General features: G+C 37.0%; 3 protein-coding genes across 5 annotated transcripts; 2 read left to right on the top strand and 1 right to left on the bottom strand.

Annotated features, from left to right (window-relative positions):
- The first annotated feature begins 1,024 nt into the window (after window positions 1–1,024).
- Window positions 1,025–5,760, top strand: LOC110864592 (charged multivesicular body protein 7). 2 transcript variants are annotated; one of them, XM_022113695.2, is made up of 8 exons: window positions 1,025–1,270; window positions 1,371–1,430; window positions 2,971–3,132; window positions 3,235–3,417; window positions 3,700–3,830; window positions 4,696–4,864; window positions 4,940–5,069; window positions 5,313–5,760. In XM_022113695.2, the coding sequence occupies exons 1-8, from the start codon at window positions 1,073–1,075 to the stop codon at window positions 5,555–5,557; spliced, it is 1,278 nt and encodes a 425-aa protein (XP_021969387.1). In that variant the 5' UTR covers window positions 1,025–1,072; the 3' UTR covers window positions 5,558–5,760. The 2 variants fall into 2 exon arrangements, with proteins under 2 accessions (XP_021969387.1, XP_035830276.1); XM_035974383.1 differs by lacking the exon at window positions 1,371–1,430.
- A 4,811-nt stretch (window positions 5,761–10,571) lies between these two features.
- LOC110864594 (PSME3-interacting protein) lies at window positions 10,572–14,133 on the top strand. The gene is made up of 7 exons (XM_022113699.2): window positions 10,572–10,811; window positions 10,927–11,001; window positions 11,906–11,963; window positions 12,027–12,082; window positions 12,641–12,703; window positions 12,900–12,971; window positions 13,807–14,133. Exons 1-7 carry the CDS (start codon window positions 10,752–10,754, stop codon window positions 13,990–13,992), a joined length of 570 nt encoding a protein of 189 aa, XP_021969391.1. The 5' UTR covers window positions 10,572–10,751; the 3' UTR covers window positions 13,993–14,133.
- Window positions 14,098–18,446, bottom strand: LOC110864593 (peptide chain release factor 1). 2 transcript variants are annotated; one of them, XM_022113696.2, is made up of 11 exons: window positions 18,219–18,446; window positions 17,858–17,964; window positions 17,678–17,776; window positions 16,490–16,673; window positions 16,355–16,403; window positions 15,772–15,850; window positions 15,590–15,664; window positions 15,391–15,468; window positions 15,108–15,266; window positions 14,938–15,033; window positions 14,098–14,423 (listed from the first exon to the last, which is right to left on the bottom strand). In XM_022113696.2, exons 1-11 carry the CDS (start codon window positions 18,334–18,336, stop codon window positions 14,223–14,225), a joined length of 1,245 nt encoding a protein of 414 aa, XP_021969388.1. In that variant the 5' UTR covers window positions 18,337–18,446; the 3' UTR covers window positions 14,098–14,222. The 2 variants fall into 2 exon arrangements, with proteins under 2 accessions (XP_021969388.1, XP_021969390.1); XM_022113698.2 differs by having other exon boundaries at window positions 17,678–17,780; window positions 18,219–18,433.
- Between the last annotated feature and the right edge of the window lie 1,058 nt (window positions 18,447–19,504).

The raw sequence follows: 19,504 nt of genomic DNA, 5'->3' as shown, positions 1-19,504 counted from the left end.
TTAATGTTTTATTTGAGTTAAGTTTTAAAATGACTCTGATTACTGTATTGGTTGACACGTCAGCCCTATTCGGGCCGGGGTGTTACATAGTGAGTCGTATAAAATATGTTATCACATAATTTACATTTATTTCATAATGACCAATTAGACATTTGCCTCTGAATGGTTAAACATTATACTGGCTCTTAATAGTTTAAAAATCTTACTAGTTCTGCACTTAAACATTCAAAAATTGTCGAACAACCCTAAATGTTTATGTAGTTCTCACATACAGTAAGTTCCATACTTCTAGGTATAGATTCCTATCAAAAACTTATAATTATAAAATATCCTATTTTTAAAACTAACTAGTATTTTGTCCGTCGCGTGTTACCGCGGTGGGTGGAAACTATAGTGAGACAACACACAATTCGTAAAACGCGATGTGTAAAAGACAATTACAAAAAACATGTAAAACACAATGCGTAAAAGACAAATACGAAAAAAGTGTAAAACACAAAGGTAAACCTGAAGTGTAAAACCCAATGCCTAAGACAGTTCGTAAAACACAACGCATTAGCATTTGCAAAAGTAGGAGTCGTAGTCTAGGGGTTATAATTGCAACTTTCAAAAATTGAGTGAGTGTTCAAATGGAGTAATAATGCAAGGGGTAAAAGCACAAAGTCTAAAACTTGAGGTAAAGTAGAAGTAGTAGGGTAAAAACGAAAAGTATGAAAGTAGAGGGATGGTGGCGGAAATGTGTAAAAGTTGAGGGGGTGGTGGTGGAAATGCATAAAAGATGAGGGGGTGGTGATGGAAATGTAAAAGTAGAGGGATGGTAGTGTAAGTGTGTAAAAGCCGAGGGAGTAATGGTAGAAAAGCAAAATAGAGAGGTGGTTATGGCAAAATTTGAAAGATGAAGATATAGTTGTGAACATTCAAAGTAGAGGGTGTGTTTATGATAAAGTTAGAAAGTTGAAGTGTCGCTAGTGTAAATACCACCGAATTTCTCCTTCAAGAAGTATAACAATATACTTGGGTTAATTTATCTTCAAATGAATGAAAGAAAAACGAAGGGGAAGTTGCAGTGCTAATGGAAGACGCAAGTAACAGCGTAAGAGAAGTGATACTGAAGGAAGTCCCCGATTGGGATTCGGAGGTGACAGTGAGCGCTAGATTCAAAGCATTCAGCGGTCAGAGGTCTGATTGGGAACCAAGGTACCAATTCTGGAAGAATTTAATCATCAAAATCGTTCGTCATCTTGGCATCTTCATCATCCGTCCTTCAGTGGTCAGTGGTGCGATTCTCGTCCTCAATTTTAACCTTCTATAAAAACCCTCTTTTCTAATTAATTAATTAATTAATTATGCTTATTATTGCTGTTTTGAAGGTTACAAATGTCTGGTTTAATCAGGGAGGCTTGGTTCCTTTATGCATCGATCATGTTCTGGTTAGTTATTATTATTATTTTTTTAATGCTCGTTTTGGTATTTACTATGCTATGTTTCTGGTGCACTGTGGTATTTACTATTCCTAGTAAGCCTGCCAAACTGGGTGGGTTCGAGCGGGTTCGAGAAAAATGAGTTCGGGCCAAAGCGGCCCGCTTTAAATCATCATTTAATAAAGTATCACTTCGGTTCGGGTCAAGATGGGATTTGGTCAAGATGGAGTTGGGTTGAAATGAAAAAAGCATCACTTTGTTTCGGGTCAAGATGGGATTTGATCAAAAGGGGACGGGTTGAAATGAGTTGTTTTAGAAAAAAAGTACGAAAATACGTTTACCTACTACATTTTGTTATGGTGGTGATGGAGGTGGATGCGTTGTGTGTTTGGGGTGGGGTGGGGAATTAAGGTGGTGCCGGCACTGGTAGAGGCAGCGGAGACGAAGGCCCAGGTGGTGTTGGCGGCGGGTGGTCCAGCTACAACCTGAACCGGTTTAGGGTTTGAACATAGTTGTCAATAGCGAGCGTAGCGATCACTATAGCGCGCTGCCTAGCGTATAGGTCTAGGCTCTGTAGGATCGTTTTCGGACCCGAACGAGTCGATCAGAAGAGTTTATACTCAAAATGAAAGGCGGAAACAGTCATAATGAGTTCAATTCAGCACAATATACACTTTAACTGTCGATTTTATTGATCAGATAACAATTTACAGCGAGTCGACACTTCGGCAGCACTTCGTTGCACAAACCGGAAAGTTCTAACTAATTTCGCTTGAACAGGGGTATTTATAGGGGATTAATTCCGTTTGAAGGGGTCCAAGCGGAATTAGGATTCCATGCGGAATCTAATTCCGCGCGGAATTACAAGCTTGATCATTTCAAGCGGAATTACCCACTCAAGCGAAATTACATAAAATCTCGAAATACGTGCCCTGATCTAACACTCTAAGTACAAAACTCGATACAAGACGAAGTCGACAGACGCATGCACCAACAGGCTCGCTACTAGGGTTGTAGTGATAATAGCGACAATTTTTTTTTTGTTTTTTAATATAAATAACAAATAAATATAGCTATAAAATAGCTGGATTTTTTTGTTTTTGTTATATATACCAGGGTATTTTGATATAATATACATATAATTTTTTTAACTTTTTTTTCTAGGGTATCACTATTTATAAAATAGCCGCCCGCTATTTATCGCTATTCGGTACGTAGCATATAGGTATCTTATCGCTATTCACCATTAACGACTATGGGTTTGAACCTGATTTGTGCACCGTGGAGTCAAACAATGGTCATTTGGTCATCGTTGTGCTAACCCATTTGGATATTTTTAAGTTAAACAAGTTGTATAATAGTTGTCTGTTTTGACCCGTTATCTAATTTGAGTAGACTCAAACTAGCCTGTTGTCTAATGTGAGGTGACACAAATAAACTCATATCTCAGATACATTTTATTTTCGTCCAAATCAAACCTATTCTTTGAAAAATAGGCCATGATTGCCATCTATGAATTAACTCATAGGGTTTTACTTCTTTCTTGCAGGTTGAAATGTATAATTCCGGGGACCTTTTATGTAGCAGCGATCTTATCGACCCCAAAAGTGGCCAACTCACCCAATTATTCCACAAAGTTAGACATTTGCTTCCTTTATCTAAACCTGCATTTCCCTCAGAAGATGAGTTCATCGTTTCGTCGGTCCTACAGGTAAGCTACGCCCACACGTAGAACATGCCTTGATTTAATAGACTCTATTGTTTCATCTTAGTTACGATGTCGTGATATCAAAGAACGTTTTTTGAAGTATAGGAGAAATCTGATGAAGTTGTCAAGCTAATATCTGAAGATCACTGGACGTCTTCATGCATAATTACAATGAGCAAATTTCAAGTGATCTGTGGAGGGCCAAAACAAGCGTCGGTGATCTTGAGCCATCTGTCCAAATGTGGGAGGGCGAAGTATGCTGCGATTAGGCGGAATGATCTTATAGAGGTACTGTTTTTCGCTGTAGGTTAAATTCAGTTTCTTTTATATTAGAGTAAACTGCCATTTTGGTCCCTGAGGTTTGGCCAATTTTGCCACTTTTGTCCAAATTTCAAACCTTTTGCCATTTTGGTCCCTGTGGTTTCGTTTTTGTTGCCATTTTGGTCCAAATTTCAAATTTGGCCAGATTCCCCAATTTAAACCCCCTTGTTTTGTCCTTTTGGTCAGGGGTATTTTCGTCATTTTAGGCTTTATTTTAACCCACTTGTAGTGTGTCATTTTCTGCAACAGGGTGTGAAAGTGTCTCTTTCTTCCAAAACTATCTCTGGTGCTACAAGTTCAGATTATGATATTTTGCACTTGACTTGGACCGCAGAGAAGCTCCAGCTACAAATTGATATGATCGATCAACTTTGTAACAAGTAAGCATATTCTATTCACATATTCTCAATGTGGCTAAAATTATTGCGTGATACAGATTCCGACAATTAACTTATATGACGTTTCATGTTTGTTCTCGTCTGGTCATTTACGCTCCATGCGAAGAAGTAATAAAAACATTGTTCGCTATCAAACGCTTTCTCTAATAAGCTTTAAACACCACAATGGCATGTGGTTTATTATGTTGATTAATTTATTTGACAATCTTGTAACTTTAATCATCATAATTGAGGGGAAGGTTCATTGGGGAACACTAAAAAAGTGGGGAACAGCGGGGAACCGACTCAAACGAACTCCGATTGGACTCATTCCAGTGGCGTTGGAACCGGCTCATCGAACCCTAACTAAGATCTCTTAACCCTAAACCCTAAATCCTAACTCCTAAACTCTGAACCCTAAAGCTAAAAAATAAGGCTAAAACCTAAGCTAAACCGTAAAATCTAAACTATAAACCCTAAAGGCTAAACCCTAAAGCTAAACCCTAAACCCTAAATCTAAACCCTAAAGCTAAACCCTAAAGTTAAACCCTAAAAGCCAAACCCTAATATATTTAGGGTTTAGGGGTTATGATTTAGGTTTTAGGGTTAAGAGATCCCAGTTAGGGTTCGATGAGCCGGTTCCAACGCCACTGGAATGAGTCCAATCGGAGTTCGTTTGAGTCGGTTCCCCACTGTTCCCCACTTTTTTAGTGTTCCTCAATGAACCTCACACTCATAATTGATTACAAGTAATTTAAATTCTGATGGCCACCTTTCATACTGTTTTACAATGGTGTCAGTCTAGATATTGTCCTTGCCCTATCTCACTGTTTTGACTCTTCAAGATGACACGTGCTATCGTGTGTAGGTCGAAAACCTCGGCTTTGGCTTCTTTAAAATCGGGGAACAAAGTCAGTGCGCGGAGGCAGGCAAGAGAACTAAAGTTGCAATCTGAACGTAGAGAAAAATGTGATGTGCTTTTAAGGCGAGTAGAGGAAGTCCTCAGAGCCATAGCAGACGCTGAAGATTCAAAAGAGGTTTGTCTAATCTAGAAAAAAAAACGTCACACACATTGTTGCTACCTCCACGCATTCGTTACTTTTTATTGGCAGGTTTTCGAAGCTATTAAAAGCGGTACAAAGGCAATGAAGGATAAGATGATTACCATAGAAGAAGTGCAGCAGTGTTTAGATGATCTTGATGAAACAATCACTTCACAAAAGCAAGTAGAAAAAGTCTTAGGTAATCCCATATTTGTTTCTATATTAAGAATAACAAAATCATCATGGTCTTAGTTAGGGGTGCAAACGAGCCGAGCTGAGCCCGAGCTCGTCAGGCTCGAGCTCGAGCTCGTTTAACATATGAAAGCTCGAGCTCGAGCTCGTTTAAGCTCGGCTCGTTCGAGCTTATTTTCGAGTCGAGCTCGAGTAGCTCGGCTCGTTTGCACCCCTAGTCTTAGTATGTTCTAACCAACATGGGTTTCAGGTTCGGTTCCACCATATTACGAAGACTTTGATGAAGATATTGAAGACGAGTTGGATAAACTCATGGAAGAAAGTAGAAACACGTCAGCAGACGGTGCCGCAAGGGAACATGAAACCACCTTGGGAACAGCTGAATCGCTGAGTAACACCCTCTCGGCTCTTAAGCTTGCAGATAATGACGTGGCCGTAAAGGAACCAACAGAAGCGTCAAATGTATCAAAGGTTCTTGAGCTTGCACATTCCTGATGATTGATGATTATCCTCCATTTGTACAACTTACACGTACTGCGATTATAGTTGCAAAAAAAAAAAAGCCCTCGATGTAAAACGCGTGTAGTGTTTAGGTTTGTTAAAGAGTGTTTGGGATTGTCTATTAAAACTGTAGTGTGATAATAAGGCAAAACTCTTGTGATCTAAACTCAAGTCTGGGGACGCTTTTGCAGCGAAAAGGAACATGTTCTATCGTCTTGCCTAGGCTCGGTCAATCAAATGTATGAGCGCTACGTGGCCACCACTCGAGCAAAGTTCTAATACACCAACTGCTAAACAAGCTTCTACCTCCGGAGTCATGGAAGTGATTGGAGACCCTAATGTTTAATACAACGGTTAACTTAACCATACAGATAATCGCATTATTACAGAATACCTTAAGGCTAGACGGTATGGCCCCGTCTTCAGCCCGTCCTCACGCGGCGACGGACCGGCACACCATGCCGCCCCCTGCCGTCCCGTCCTACACGTCCTTTCTTCGCCGTTTGCGACGGAACTTTTTGTGGGGCCCAAGTTTAAAAACTAGCCGTTATTTAAAAAAAATTTAATTTCTCATTTAATTTAATATTTCAAACGGTTATATTTCAAAAAATCACTAAATTCACTCCCACTTTTATAAGTACTCACCCCTTTTACAATTTACACATTTTTTCTCAACTTTTCATCCACTACAATCTCATATCTCTCTCATATTTTATAACCCCTCTTCTCTTTTTATAAATTTTTATACCATTTTTTACCCACTACCACCCCATCTCCCTCTAAAAATTTATCATGGCTTCACCTTCTTCCATTTCTTCAATTTCTTCCATTTCTTCATCATCTTCGTCTACGTGGTATTCTTCATCTTCGGAAGAGGATGCTATTATGCATAACATGATTATGAACGCGGCTCAGGTCATCATGGCGGGTGATGAAGCGTCGTCCCAACGGCTAACTAGACGAGCAAAATTAAACCGAGACCAAGAAGGTATTTTAGTATTTTTTTCCTTATGTTTTATATAGATTTGAAAATATATTTTATAATTAATTTTATTTATATTTCGTTTTAAATTTATAGCCGCCCACGTTAAACTAGTAGCCGATTATTTTGCCGACGAACCCGTGTACCCAGCCGAGATTTTTCGACGTCGGTTCCGCATGAGTCGTCCACTGTTTTTACGTATTGCAGGCGACATGGCCCAGTCTGATCCGTTTTTTACACTGCGAAACGACGCTAGGGGGCAAAGGGGTTTCAGTAATTTACAAAAATGTACGTCGGCCATTCGCCAACTGGCATACGGTTTCGCACCCTATGCATTAGACGAGTATATAAGGATGTCTGAAAGAACCGCACGTCTATGTTTGCACAAGTTTTGTGAATGGGTTGTCAAATTGTATAGCAAGCGATACCTGCGGAAGCCGAACGCAAACGACGTTCAAAAATTATATCAAGCACACGAACAGAGACATGGTTTCCCAGGAATGCTCGGGAGCATTGATTGCATGCACTGGCCGTGACAGAACTGCCCAGTTGCCTGGCAAGGTCAGTATGGACATCCGACTATTATTCTAGAGGCTGTTGCGTCACAAGATCTCTGGATCTGGCATGCTTTTTTTGGTCTACCTGGTTCGCTCAATGACCTTAACATCATATACCAGTCACAGATATTTGAGGATGTAGTGGCGGGTACAGGTCCAGACACAAGCTTTACGGTTTCGGGGGTGGAATACAGGCGAGGTTACTACCTAGCCGGTGGGGTATACCCAACGTACTCGACAATTGTTAAAACTATTCCGTACCCGACGGACAATAAAAGAAAAAAGTTTGCGAAGTTTCAAGAGGGTGCGAGGAAAGATATTGAACGGGCTTTTGGTGTTCTACAAAAAAATGGCAAATCATTGAACATCCAGCACGTTCGGCTACACCAAAGCGGTTACGAAACATTATGTACGCTTGTATCATCCTTCATAACATGGTCATTGAAGACGAAGGTAGAGCGATATGTGAGTACGATGAAAACGCGTCTACTGGAAATTCTGTTCCAGTTAGTGGGGAACAACAAGATTTGAACATGTTCGCTCTACGTAACGAGTACACACATCATAACCTACAAGCGGACTTGGTGGAGTAGATTTGGAACAACGCTCAAAACGAACCCGACAACGACATGGAAGACGAAGACTAGTAGCTTATTTTAATATATTAGGATTTAAGTTTATGTTTTTTTTAAGTTTATTTTTTTAAGCTTATGTTTTTTTTAATTTTTTTTTAAGTTTATGTAATGTTTTTTAATATTAATGAAAATATTTTGTTAGTTTATTTGTTAAATGTTAAAAAAAGTAGAAGATTAAAAAAAATAAAAAAAAACATAAAAGTGGTGGGACGGACTATGACTAAGACCATCCTCCCATACCCTCTACTTTTGGGGGATGGAGCATCCTTGGGAGGACTATGACGTGGCGCCTACGTGGCGGATGGTCCTCCAAGGATGGGATGTCACCATACCCTCTAGCCTAACAAGATAAGAAAAAGGATCGCAAATTAAAGTATAAAGTAATAATAATAATAATAAAGAAAAAACACATACGGCAACCTCAATAATTTAAATCAATGTTTTAAAAACCGGTTTTTAAATCAAACTGAATTAGACTAAAAAATGGTTTAACCGGTTGAACCAGGTTGTACCGAGCGGTTCAACCGCATTGACTAGCTAACTCTATAATTTCATAAATTACAACATCAACTCAAAAGTTAATCCAAAAATGCATGATTACATATTAAAAGATGATCCAAAAGTAAATCCATAATAAAAAATAATCCAAAAGATAATAAAAAATCACTCAATTTTCCAACAAGCTCTTTTAAATGAAAGTGTAAGATATGTTTAAGCCATTTGAGTATTGAATACATCAAGTTCACGGTTGCATAAAAGATGAAATTCACTATTATCGTCATCCTCGTCAACTAGAGGATAACTATTTACGTTTCATACAATATTAAATAAGAACTTTTAGTTACGAATAACCATAATATATAAAAATTACGCAAGATAAGTAACATATATAATAAAAATAAGTAACAACCCAACCTAAAATAACCCTGGGCCGGTAGCAGTATTACGTTTTAAACCGGTATACCGGATTTTACCACCGGTACAAAACTTATGCCGTTTCACTTATTTACCAGGGTGTTTCGTACCGGATTTACATCTGGAAACGGTAATACTTGTATAGCCGGCCGGTATTTACCGGTTTTTAAAACATTGATTTAAATCGTAACCTTTTAAATTGACTTCACATGAGAACTTATGTAAATATGTACTTAGGTAACAACTTATGCTCATAGGTCACCAAGAAGGCTAGAATTATACTAGTTAGTTGACATTAGATGCTACGTCACTGATCAAGTGTCACGTTAGATGGCATGTCAGCAAAAAAGCTATATCAGATGCCATGTCAGTAAGAATTGTCACGTCAGATGCCACGTCAGCAAAAAATGCCAAGTCTGATGCCACATAAGCAAAAACTAAGTGGGTGAGGGTTTACTTAGTTTGGGAATGCAAGTGGAAATTTGGTAGTGTTATGATATAAATTGAAAGTTAAGAGTGTTATCGACCAATTGATGAAAGTTGGGGTTATTTAAATCTAATATCCCTTTAGTTTAGGGGTGTGATTGTTTTTTTTTTTTTTTTTTTTGAACGGCAAATTTGGATCATTGACAGACCACTGGAGTATTATCATGCCACCAGTGAAACCACCCGATCATATCCATCTCCACTAGGCATAATGCCTATACACCAATTCTGGAGGAAACCCAATAATATAGGAAAAACCCCCTTGTGAGAATCGAACTCAGAACCTATTGATCCAAAGTCTTATCTCACCCCTAAGATAACACTAAGTCGATTTAAGACGCGCACGTTATGTTGAACCTGTCAAACGGGAAAAAATAGACGATGTAAAAACATTCACCCACACACGCACGTTGCGTCGTGTTAACTCGTAAAATTTAGAACGAAACGTAAAAACGTTAAACTAAAGATGCACGTTCCGATGTGTTAAGTCACAAAATTTAGAACGAAGCATAATGCGAAAAACAAAAACTATAAAGGACCAAAGCTGAAAGTAAAAAAAATTGTGAGGATAGATTGCAAAAGATAAAAAGTTTTGTGTTAAAAGTAAAAAAACAAATAGTTTTGGGTTAAAAGTAATTCATGAAATACTTTCGGGTGAAAAGTAAAAAAATCATTTTTTTTAAAAACCCCCAAAAGCCAAGGTTTTAACAACAATATGCATAACCATTTTTTGTTTGAAAAAACCCACCAAAGCCAAGATTACCACACATAAGTAAAAAAAAATCAAAGTGGTTAAATTGCAAAAGATGGAAACTTTTGAATTAGAAGTGAAAAATCAAATTAATCAAACGAGTTAAATTGTATAAGATAGAAACTTTTGAATTAGAAGTGAAAAATCAAATTAATCAAAAGGGTTAAATTACCAAAGATTAAAACTTTAAACTTAAATTGTCAAAGATTAAAACTTTAGGGTTAAAAAGGAAACAAAGATTAAACTTTAAACTTAAATTGTTAAAGATTAAAACTTTAGGGTTAAAAAGGAAAGTTGTAGTTTTTTTTTTTTTTTTTTGAAAAACTCACTAAGCACATGTTACAACACATGTATGCATATTCAACTTGCTTACTTATAAAGTTTAAAACTTTAAACTTAAATTATCAAAGATTAAAACTTTAGGGGTAAAAAGGAAACAAAGATTAAACTTTAAACTTAAATTGTTAAAGATTAAAACTTTAGAGTTAAAAGGAAAGTTCTAGTTTTTTTTTTTTTTTTTTTTTTTTTTTTTTTTTTTTTTTTTTTTTTTTTTTTTCTGAAAACACTCCAAACACAAGTTACAATCAAGGTAAACCTAAATTTGTTGCTTCTTTATATGGTTTTAATTAACACAAAAAAAGAAACGAATGGTGTTAAAAAGATGAAACCAAAATAAAAATAATAAATTGAAATAAGGAAAAGGGTTATTTTGGTGAATTAGGTTTGGGTGTGTTGTAAATTGAGACCATAGAGCCTTAATTTTGAATGATCCATCCATGGTAAATTGGATTTGTGAGACAAAGCAAGCAAGCAAGCAAGAAGAAGGTTGATAGTATTAGTAATACTCTTGGAAGGAGGAGTGATGGCGGACGAGGGTTACCCTCCGGTAACCAGGCTGATGAATTTTGTATCGCAGGAACAGGTCACAACACAATCCTCCGTTTGTTTGTTTCTTTCTTTCTTTGTTTATTCATCCAACGATTGTAATTGGAAAGCTGAGCTCTTGTGATTGATTTAACCAACAAACAAACAAACAGTTGGATGAAGCCAAGAAGACTCGAGGACCTAGAGTTGAAGACGGAACTGCCCAACGAGATCGCCCCCTTTTTGAGGTACCATAATTCTTCTTCTTCTTTGTCTTCCTTTTACTATTACTTTCATTCATTCACCAGCCAAAAATATTATCTTTCTTTTAATTGCAAGGCATTAGATAATAGGCAAAAGATCAAATACAAATAATCTTAACATACTAAACATACAAATTGAAGGAAAACCCAAAAAGACAAGGTGGCATTTTTGTAATTACCACCAACTATCAAAGTTACAACCAAAAATACCTAAAAAAACACAAATTTTTTTTTTAACATTTTTTATTAAAAAACGTTACATTTCGTTAGCAAAAAAAAAAAAAAAAAAAATTTTTTTTTTGGCTGCTACTAAAAGTAGCGATTTTTTAATAAAAAATGTTAAAAAAATAAAATAAAATAATTTGTGTGTTTTTTTTTATTTTTTTAGGTTTTTTGGGGGGTTTAGTTTTTAGCATTTTAGCTTGAGTGGGAGGGGGGGGGGGGGGGGGGTTAGGTTTTCTTTAGGTTTTTGGGGGTTGGGGGGGGGGGGGGGGTTTAGGGTTTTTTTTTAGGTTTTTGGGGGTGGGGGGGGGGTGGGGGGTTTAAGTTTTTTTTGGGAGTGGGGGGAGTGGTTAGGTTTTTTTAGGTATATTTGTAGAGTAACTTTGATAGTTATTGATAATTACAAAAATGCCACCTTGTCTTTTTGAGTTTTCCTTCAATTTGTATGTTTAGTATGTTAAGATTATTTGTACAAGAACTTTACCCTTAGATAATAACAAACACTGACTGAAACAGGAATGTTGTTTAGGCATTTGGTTCTTCATGTCATGTTATACATCACATCATTCAGTTACTTACTTTGGGACACATATAGCTTGTTAACTTTTTCAAGCTTGCTTGCTTTTTCAATACACACACATATAGTTGTTTATATAATTTTGTGCAGATTTTAAAGGAGAATAAGGACAAGAAAGATGCAGAGTTCAACGAACGCTTCAAGCATAGTCAGTGCCACTAATTCTCAATTTCTCATTACATCTTTCTTCAGCCACTAATTTGTTATGCAGGACCTCCAAAAGCATTGGATGAAGATGAGACTGAGTTTCTTGATAACTTGGAGTTGGTAATTAATTTTCTTTTTCAATATTGCTTCCTTGCTTCATTTCAATAGCACACATGCTTTTAAAACGTCTGTTTGTATTATCATCATCATCATACTCATTAAATCCCACCAATAGTAAAGCTAAGGTAGGGTCTGAGGAGGGTAAGATGTAGACAACCTTACCTCTACCCCTTAGGAATAGAGAGGCTGCTTCCAGTGAGACCCCCAGCTCGATGGTAGTTTTGTATTAAGCCTTGGACATAAGGTACACAACACTCAGCAATTAAGACAAAGGCCAATTAGTGCATGATGTACTCCCTTGTCTTTCGGCTATCAAAGTCACTACATGATGCATGATCAACCATCCCCCTTTTTTAACATTATTTTCACGAAATAGTAAAATAACGTTAAAATTAGTGCACTTTCACTTTTGCCCCCTAAGCGCCCACACATATATACATTATATGCGCATACCGCAAGCGGGGCGTTATCTATTTGTATTATCATTATCAATTTATTTTGTTGTATAGCTAATAAATCTGTGGATTTAAATCATTGAAAATTCATTTGTTTGTCTAGTCAAGGAGAGAATATGAGCAGCACATAGCAGATGAGGAAGCCAAACAGCTACGAAGTTTTCAGGTTCGTTATATATATTTCATACGAGCATGTGTTAGATCTTAAAATACGAGACCCTTGATATTGAACATTTGAACCGTCTTTAAGAATTAACAAGCGAATTATGCCTGTCGTTATCTTGCTACCAACATTCTTTTTTTTTTGGACAAACATAAATGCAGTATGATTATATAAATTTATTTTCTTACGTATTATGCAGGAACAAGTGGCTGCACAATCCGCCGTTCTACACGAGCTAAAGGAAACACCTGTGGCCCCTCCTAAACTTCAGGTTAGGGGTTGTTTGTTTACCTCTTAACGAGGGTCTTAATGGTTCAGCACTTAGTGGTTTAGACTGTTTGTTTCGCGAGCAGATGTCTGAATGGTTAAGACATTTGCCTCTGAATGGTTAAGAATTATACCGAGAGTCTGAATGGTTAAGACCTCTCTCTAATTTGAATTGGTCAGACCATAGTTGTTAAAAGCCATCGCCTCTTGCGCCTAGGCCCAATTTCCTAGCTAGGCGAGGCAATTGCGCCTTAAGTCAAGGCAATTGCGGTTTAATTCTCCAGGCGATGGTTCATGCGCAAATTCTAGAGAAATTCCTAGATTCTTGAGAGTTTTCGGCCAAATTCTCTAAATTCTGGCAAGATTCTAGCTAGATTTCTACTTTTATCTAACGAAACTACTTTTCTACACTAATAAATTAGCATTTTATAACTTTTGGTACTAAATAGACGATTTTAAATGTTATATAATAGCTTTAGTTTATTTTATTTGAATAATAGTATTAATTTTCTATTATATAAAAATATTTTATGTTTTTTTGTGGTACGCTTTTTTTTTCTCAGGCGCGCGCTTTTTTTGCGCCTTGCGCCTAGGCCCCAGGCGAGGCCTATGCGCCTTGAGTGCGCCTAACGCCTTTAATAACTATGGGTCAGACATTTGCCTCTGAACAATTAAGTATTAGACTAGCTCTTAGTGGTTCAGACCTCTTACTGGTTACTGGTTCAGCACTTAATGGTTCAGACCTATCTTCAACACTTAACTATAGTGTTGTATGTTGTTAATGATCATTTTTTCTCAAAGTGTTTCATTGGATAATCTTATACATATTTGGCTTGTAGGAGCAACAACCATCCGGAGAGAAAAAAACACGCGCTCGCCCACCAAGAGTAGTTATAAAAGTTAAACCTCAACCGAAAAAGGCAAAGATCAGCACACCTGAAAAATCTAAACCTTCAGTTCCTGTCACCAATGTTGTTACCGGTGGACTTGTTTCATATAGCGACGAAAGTGATGATGATGATTAGATGTTTGTTTCTAGCATTTTGACTTCACCCCAAATGACTTTGGTTTTTGCTTAGATAAATTTTGTACACTATTTCATGGAATGGTAATATTCAACACAAATATCATCATTCACTAATTTATGATTATTAATTTATTTTAAATGTTTGCAAAAGCTTAGATAATATTCAACACAAATATCAGTTACATGTCTGAAAAAAAAAAACATTTTGTTGGTATAAAAAAAACATATTCAATGAGCTGAGGTGGCAGTGAAGTCAGCAATTGCATCCATTTCCTGCTGCAGAAGAAGGGCATCAATGAAGTAATCCAAACTCTCTCCCTGCATCACATCACTGATGGAATGATGAGTGAAACCTATCCTGTGATCCGTAACGCGCCCTTGTGGAAAGTTGTAGGTGCGTATACGTTCAGATCTATCCCCGCTGCCGATCTGGTTTCATGTCAAATGCTGTTAATAAACACACAAATCGAATTTCTATTCGAATATCTGTACAAAAAGCTACAACGTTTGTCTAAGGGTGTACCTATTTGCACACCCATTTTTTTGTCTTATATGCACACCCTGCAGTGTCGAGCTGTGGCCAAAGCGCGGCGTTTTGGTTCGGTCAACCAGACAAAGACTGACGGGTCTGTTGACCGGACCAAAACGCCGAGCTTTGGCCGCGTTTTGGTCCTGTCAACCAGACAAAAGACTGACAAAAGACTGACACCTGGTCTGGTTGACAGGACCAAAACGCGGCCAAAGCTTGGCGTTTTGGCCCGGTCGACAGACCCGTCAGACACCCGTCAGTCTTTGTCTGGTTGACCGGACCAAAACGCCACGCGTTGGCCACAGCTCGACATTGCAGGGTATGCACATAGGACAAAAAACACCTTTTTGGGTTGGCTATCTACACACTTGGTGTATAGATAGTTTGAGCCTTGTCTAAATACACTAATAATACCTGGTCTGATCTTAGCTTTGATCTGCTGTTTTGTAATCTGCATCTCTCCATCTCATACAGTCGCGCGCACAATACTTTTAGTGCTTTAGCTTTGTTCTAACAAACAAAAGGGAAACAAAAATCAGTATGCATGTTGCATGTTGCCGTACGTTTTTATTAAAATGATTTACCATATGTTGTGAGCGTTCATCTTGTATAGAAACTGTGAGGCCTGATGGAATATGTGTAATCCTAACGGCACTATTAGTAGTATTTGCATGCTGACCACCAGATCCTCCAGACCTGTATGTGTCGATTCTTAAGTCCTCATTTCTTAGTTGAACATCTACCTGCAAAATGCCACTTTGTTACGACTTATGTGAGCGATCACACATTTAAAAAGTGTGTGCCTCGTATATTTAACAAATTAAAAGAATATAAAACGGCAACTATTTTAGTAAAGTCACCAATCACCTCATCTGCTTGGGGAAGGATAGCAACAGACACAGCACTTGTATGAACACGTCCTGATTTCTCCGTGATGGGAACTCGCTGCAAATTGCAAATTGCAAAAAAAAAAAAAAAAAAAAAAAAAAAAAAAAAAAAAAAAGAAGCTAAGAAAAATGTCTTTTGCGTTAGCAGCCAAATTCACCAAGTGAAATGGTGAAAAAACCTGCACTCTGTGAACTCCGCTCTCGAATTTTAGTTTTCCGTAGACATCTGCCCCGGATATTGCAGCACTCGCTTCCTGCCAAATAAAATACACTCGTAATGCATGACTCTTTGTTAAATGATCAAATAAAATCCTCCCATTAGCCAAAATAAAATAAAAATAATAAGAAAAAGAAAATTGACCTTGAATCCTTTCATATTTGAATCTGTGACTTCCACCACCTCAAATCTCCAACCTTTTTTCTGTGAGTATCTCTCATACCTGGTGTGAATCACGTATCACAGGTCAGGAATCAGAGAGAGAGAGAGAGAGAGAGAGAGATGGCATTTTCGTCTCCGATTGTGACTTTAGTCCAAAAGTTTGTTTTTCCGCATCTGAATCCAAAAGGTTTGAAATACTGCTATTTTTATCCAGCTCGTTAACTCCATCCATTTTTCTTTGTTAAGTTAGGGGTATTTTAGTTTATTTAGTAAGGGTATTTTGAATACTTTTACATTATACTAAATGCTTGTACATAAAGTGAAAAAGACCGCATTGCCCTTTAAGTTAACAAAAAAAGGCAAAAATACCCCTGACTTAACGGAGAAAAATGGATGGAGTTAACGAGCCGGATGAAAATGGCAAGATTTCAAACTTTTTGGATCTAGATGCGAAAAAACAAACCTTTGGACGAAAGTCGCAAAACTGGCCAAACCTCAGGGACGAAAATGGCAGTTTACTCTAATAATAATAATAATAATATTTCAGTGAAAAATCTAAATTCACATTTTAAAGATGTCCATTGCAAACAGTGAAGCCTCTTCGCCTCCAGTCCCTGATGCAAAATCAAAACTATTAAATTTAATAAGCAAGATTTGGTGTTACGTTCAAGAACGCTGTAATCTTCAATGATTGTGTTACCTGCTCGAACTTCTAAAATGCAATCTCTTACATCTGCATCATCTTTAGGCAGTAAAGACTTAAGCAGCAGATTATGCATTTTTTGTTCTTCTTTTAGGGCTTGCTCCAGTTCTTCGTATGCCATGGCTTGCATGTCTTTATCTTCTTCACAATCGCCCATTAGTGATTTCAAACTTTCAATTTCCTACGACACAGTACACACAGCATCAGCGTCAGACGCTACACATGACGGAAGAACTAATACTACCGAACTAAAACTATAATATCATACAGGATTCGTCATGACTTGATTTTTAGAGAACTAAGCAGTTAATGCGGTAAAAAATCGGATATTGGTCAAGGACTGATATTTGAGACATAGGTTATCGCGGTGGGATATCGGTAAATTTAATTTCATGCAGGTTGTACGTGTTTATTTTTCATGAATTAAGATACGAATTAAGTCTAAGGGGCTGTTTGTTTACCTCTTAATGAGGCTCTTAATGGTTTAGACCTCTTACTAGTTCAGCACTTAATGGTTCAGACTGTTTGTTTCACGAGCAGATGTCTGAATGGTTCAGACATTTGCCTCTGAATGGTCAAGACCTCTAATATGAATTGGTCAGACATTTGCCTCTAAACGGTTAAGCATTATACAGGCTCTTAATGGTTCAGACCTCTTACTGGTTCAGCACTTAACCATTCAGATGTTGCCAAAAAGCCCCTAAGTCTCTCTCTAAAGTTTTTCTTGCTTGTTGCTAATTTCTTAGGAGCTTGACCCACTCAACGGGTTATTACTTATCTAAATCCGATTGGTACATATCATAAAACACTAGCAATTAACAACTAAGACTTAAAACACTAATAGCAGCAATAGCCAATAAGAAGAAAGACAAATGATAGAACTAAGAAGAAAGGTATTGATATCGGAAAAATCGGTGATATCAATCAATACCGCCAATAATATCAGTACCGATATTTGACACCCATATTTTACATGGGGACCGATAACCGTCGCGATATCAAGATCAACTGCATAGTTAGAGAAAATAACAGTATATAGGATACTTATGTGGGGCGGGCCCATAAACTATATGTACATACATAACAATAACAACCTATACTAAACCATATTATTGAATCTATCAATCTAACAGGTTGTTGAACATCAACTTAAAGAAATAATTATTCAAAGGAATAAAAACTCACCTTTTCTATTGCCCTCAACTTACATATGAGATCCATTTTATCACTCAGACTTTGAAGCTCCTTGTTTGCTCTTGAATACTCAGTTGGTGAGGTTTCTGGCTGTCTTTATTAAATATAAAAAATTAGAAACAGATATATATATAATATCAGTATATAAGCTCAAACATACATGAGTCTTACCTGATTAATAATGCCTTGAAGATAAGCATTCCTGTGCTCAATAGCAGACAGTCTGTGCTCCATCATCTTGATCAGTTCAGCTGATGATTGAGGCTGCACCTCAGCAACTTTAAAAACAAAAAAAAAATAAATAAAAAATTAAGAGATATATTAGTGGATTAACATAACAATAATCATATCAGCCAACAGATTTGACCCAATTACTGAAATCCCATAAAGATGACTACTTTTTCTGTTTTAATTTCATCTAACTAATAACTGATTTGTTAGCAAACATACCCTCAAAAAAAATTAAAAAAAAAAAATCAATGCATAATAAAAGAAAGGAAGATAAATATGAAAAGAGAGATGAAGAAGAGACCAGTTGAGTAAAAGGGTAGAGAGAAAGGATGGGTCTTTGTGCGAAGATGATGGTTTCCATTTGCTGAGAGTGTTCGAACCAAATTCTTGCATAAAACCCTAAACCCACCAACTCTCATATTCTTGTAAAAAATTAGGGTTTAAGGAAGTGGAATTCAGTTACTTTGATTTGGGAATAGGAAACAAATAATGGATTCTGGTTTCCTAGCGTCATTTCTCAACGAAATCCGGGCATAAAATACAGATTGACAGGGTCATGTGCGTTGCACGTGCTACCAAAATTGAAACCCAAAAAGATTTGAGTTGTATATTATTGTCACGCTCTACACATATACTTGTCGGAGCAAAAGTAAAACTACACTAATTTTAATTTTAATGTTATTTTACGAATTTTATGAAAATAACGTTAAAAACAACGGACGGTTAATCATACGTCATGTGGTGGCGTTGATAGCCGAGACAAAATGGTAGATGCAATAATCGACATTTGTCCCGATTGTTGAGTGTTATGTGTCTTATGTCCAAGGCTTGATACAAAACTGCTATCGAGTCGGGGGTCTCACCGGAAACAGTCTTTCTATTCAACATCTGCTATTGATGAGATTTACTGAGTATGATGATGATGTCTTAATTGAAACCCTAAAAGAAAAGATTTGAGTTATATTATCTGGGGATTTCGTATGTGATATAGCTATGTAAACTTGCAAAATTATTTTCTTAAAACGTAATTTTTTAATGCATTATGTATAATGTTATTTATGTATAACTAGAAGATTGACCCGCGCGCGTTGCGCCGCGATCAACGAAATTGACGTATTGTTGATCAGATTCACATTTACAATGTGTTAAAGATGTTTTTATCGGTTAACTCTGTATTTGTTAAAATGTAACACGTTTACATTTATTTTCTCTTGTTAATTCATACAGTTTATGTTTAAGTTATTGGGCTCATTGATGTATTGTTGGGCTTGTGTTGTGGGCCTGTTGTACAACTGGCTATGTCGGTTGTTGGTTACTGGGCTCAAAAGTTGTTGCAACTAATCATGTTCCAAGTTTGTATTTTGTACATTGTTCAGGGGTGAATGTGGAAGATTTCAGGGGCTTATGTGTAACATTGCTAGATATTTTATATAAAAGGCTGGTTGTTGTTGATCTAGGGTTTCCAGATCATTCTGTTCACTCTCTCACATCTCACTTTCCTGTTCGCTCATTTCTCTGGATTCGTGTTGAAGATCTGGAGCTTGTTGAAGATCTGCTGTTGATCTTGTTTTAGTTGTTTGTTGTATA

This window comes from Helianthus annuus, chromosome 6 (genome assembly GCF_002127325.2).
Source record: "Helianthus annuus cultivar XRQ/B chromosome 6, HanXRQr2.0-SUNRISE, whole genome shotgun sequence".
Lineage (NCBI taxonomy): Eukaryota > Viridiplantae > Streptophyta > Magnoliopsida > Asterales > Asteraceae > Helianthus > Helianthus annuus.
This window is presented reverse-complemented; position numbering and strand designations above follow the sequence as displayed.

What these genes read in the sequence shown, in the direction of transcription:
- LOC110864594 (XM_022113699.2), top strand. Translation starts at nt 10,752, where the DNA reads ATGGCGGACGAGGGTTACCCTCCGGTAACCAGGCTGATGAATTTTGTA. An exon ending in AACAGCTACGAAGTTTTCAG is followed by an intron (nt 12,704 to 12,899) that starts GTTCGTTATATA and finishes CGTATTATGCAG; the next exon opens with GAACAAGTGGCTGCACAATC. An exon ending in TGGCCCCTCCTAAACTTCAG is followed by an intron (nt 12,972 to 13,806) that starts GTTAGGGGTTGT and finishes TTTGGCTTGTAG; the next exon opens with GAGCAACAACCATCCGGAGA.
- LOC110864592 (XM_022113695.2), top strand. Translation starts at nt 1,073, where the DNA reads ATGGAAGACGCAAGTAACAGCGTAAGAGAAGTGATACTGAAGGAAGTC. An exon ending in TCGTTTCGTCGGTCCTACAG is followed by an intron (nt 3,133 to 3,234) that starts GTAAGCTACGCC and finishes TTTGAAGTATAG; the next exon opens with GAGAAATCTGATGAAGTTGT. An exon ending in GGCGGAATGATCTTATAGAG is followed by an intron (nt 3,418 to 3,699) that starts GTACTGTTTTTC and finishes TTTCTGCAACAG; the next exon opens with GGTGTGAAAGTGTCTCTTTC.
- LOC110864593 (XM_022113696.2), bottom strand. Translation starts at nt 18,336, where the DNA reads ATGAGAGTTGGTGGGTTTAGGGTTTTATGCAAGAATTTGGTTCGAACA. An exon ending in TCCTTCCCCAAGCAGATGAG is followed by an intron (nt 15,267 to 15,390) that starts GTGATTGGTGAC and finishes GGCATTTTGCAG; the next exon opens with GTAGATGTTCAACTAAGAAA. An exon ending in ATGAACGCTCACAACATATG is followed by an intron (nt 15,034 to 15,107) that starts GTAAATCATTTT and finishes TTTGTTTGTTAG; the next exon opens with AACAAAGCTAAAGCACTAAA.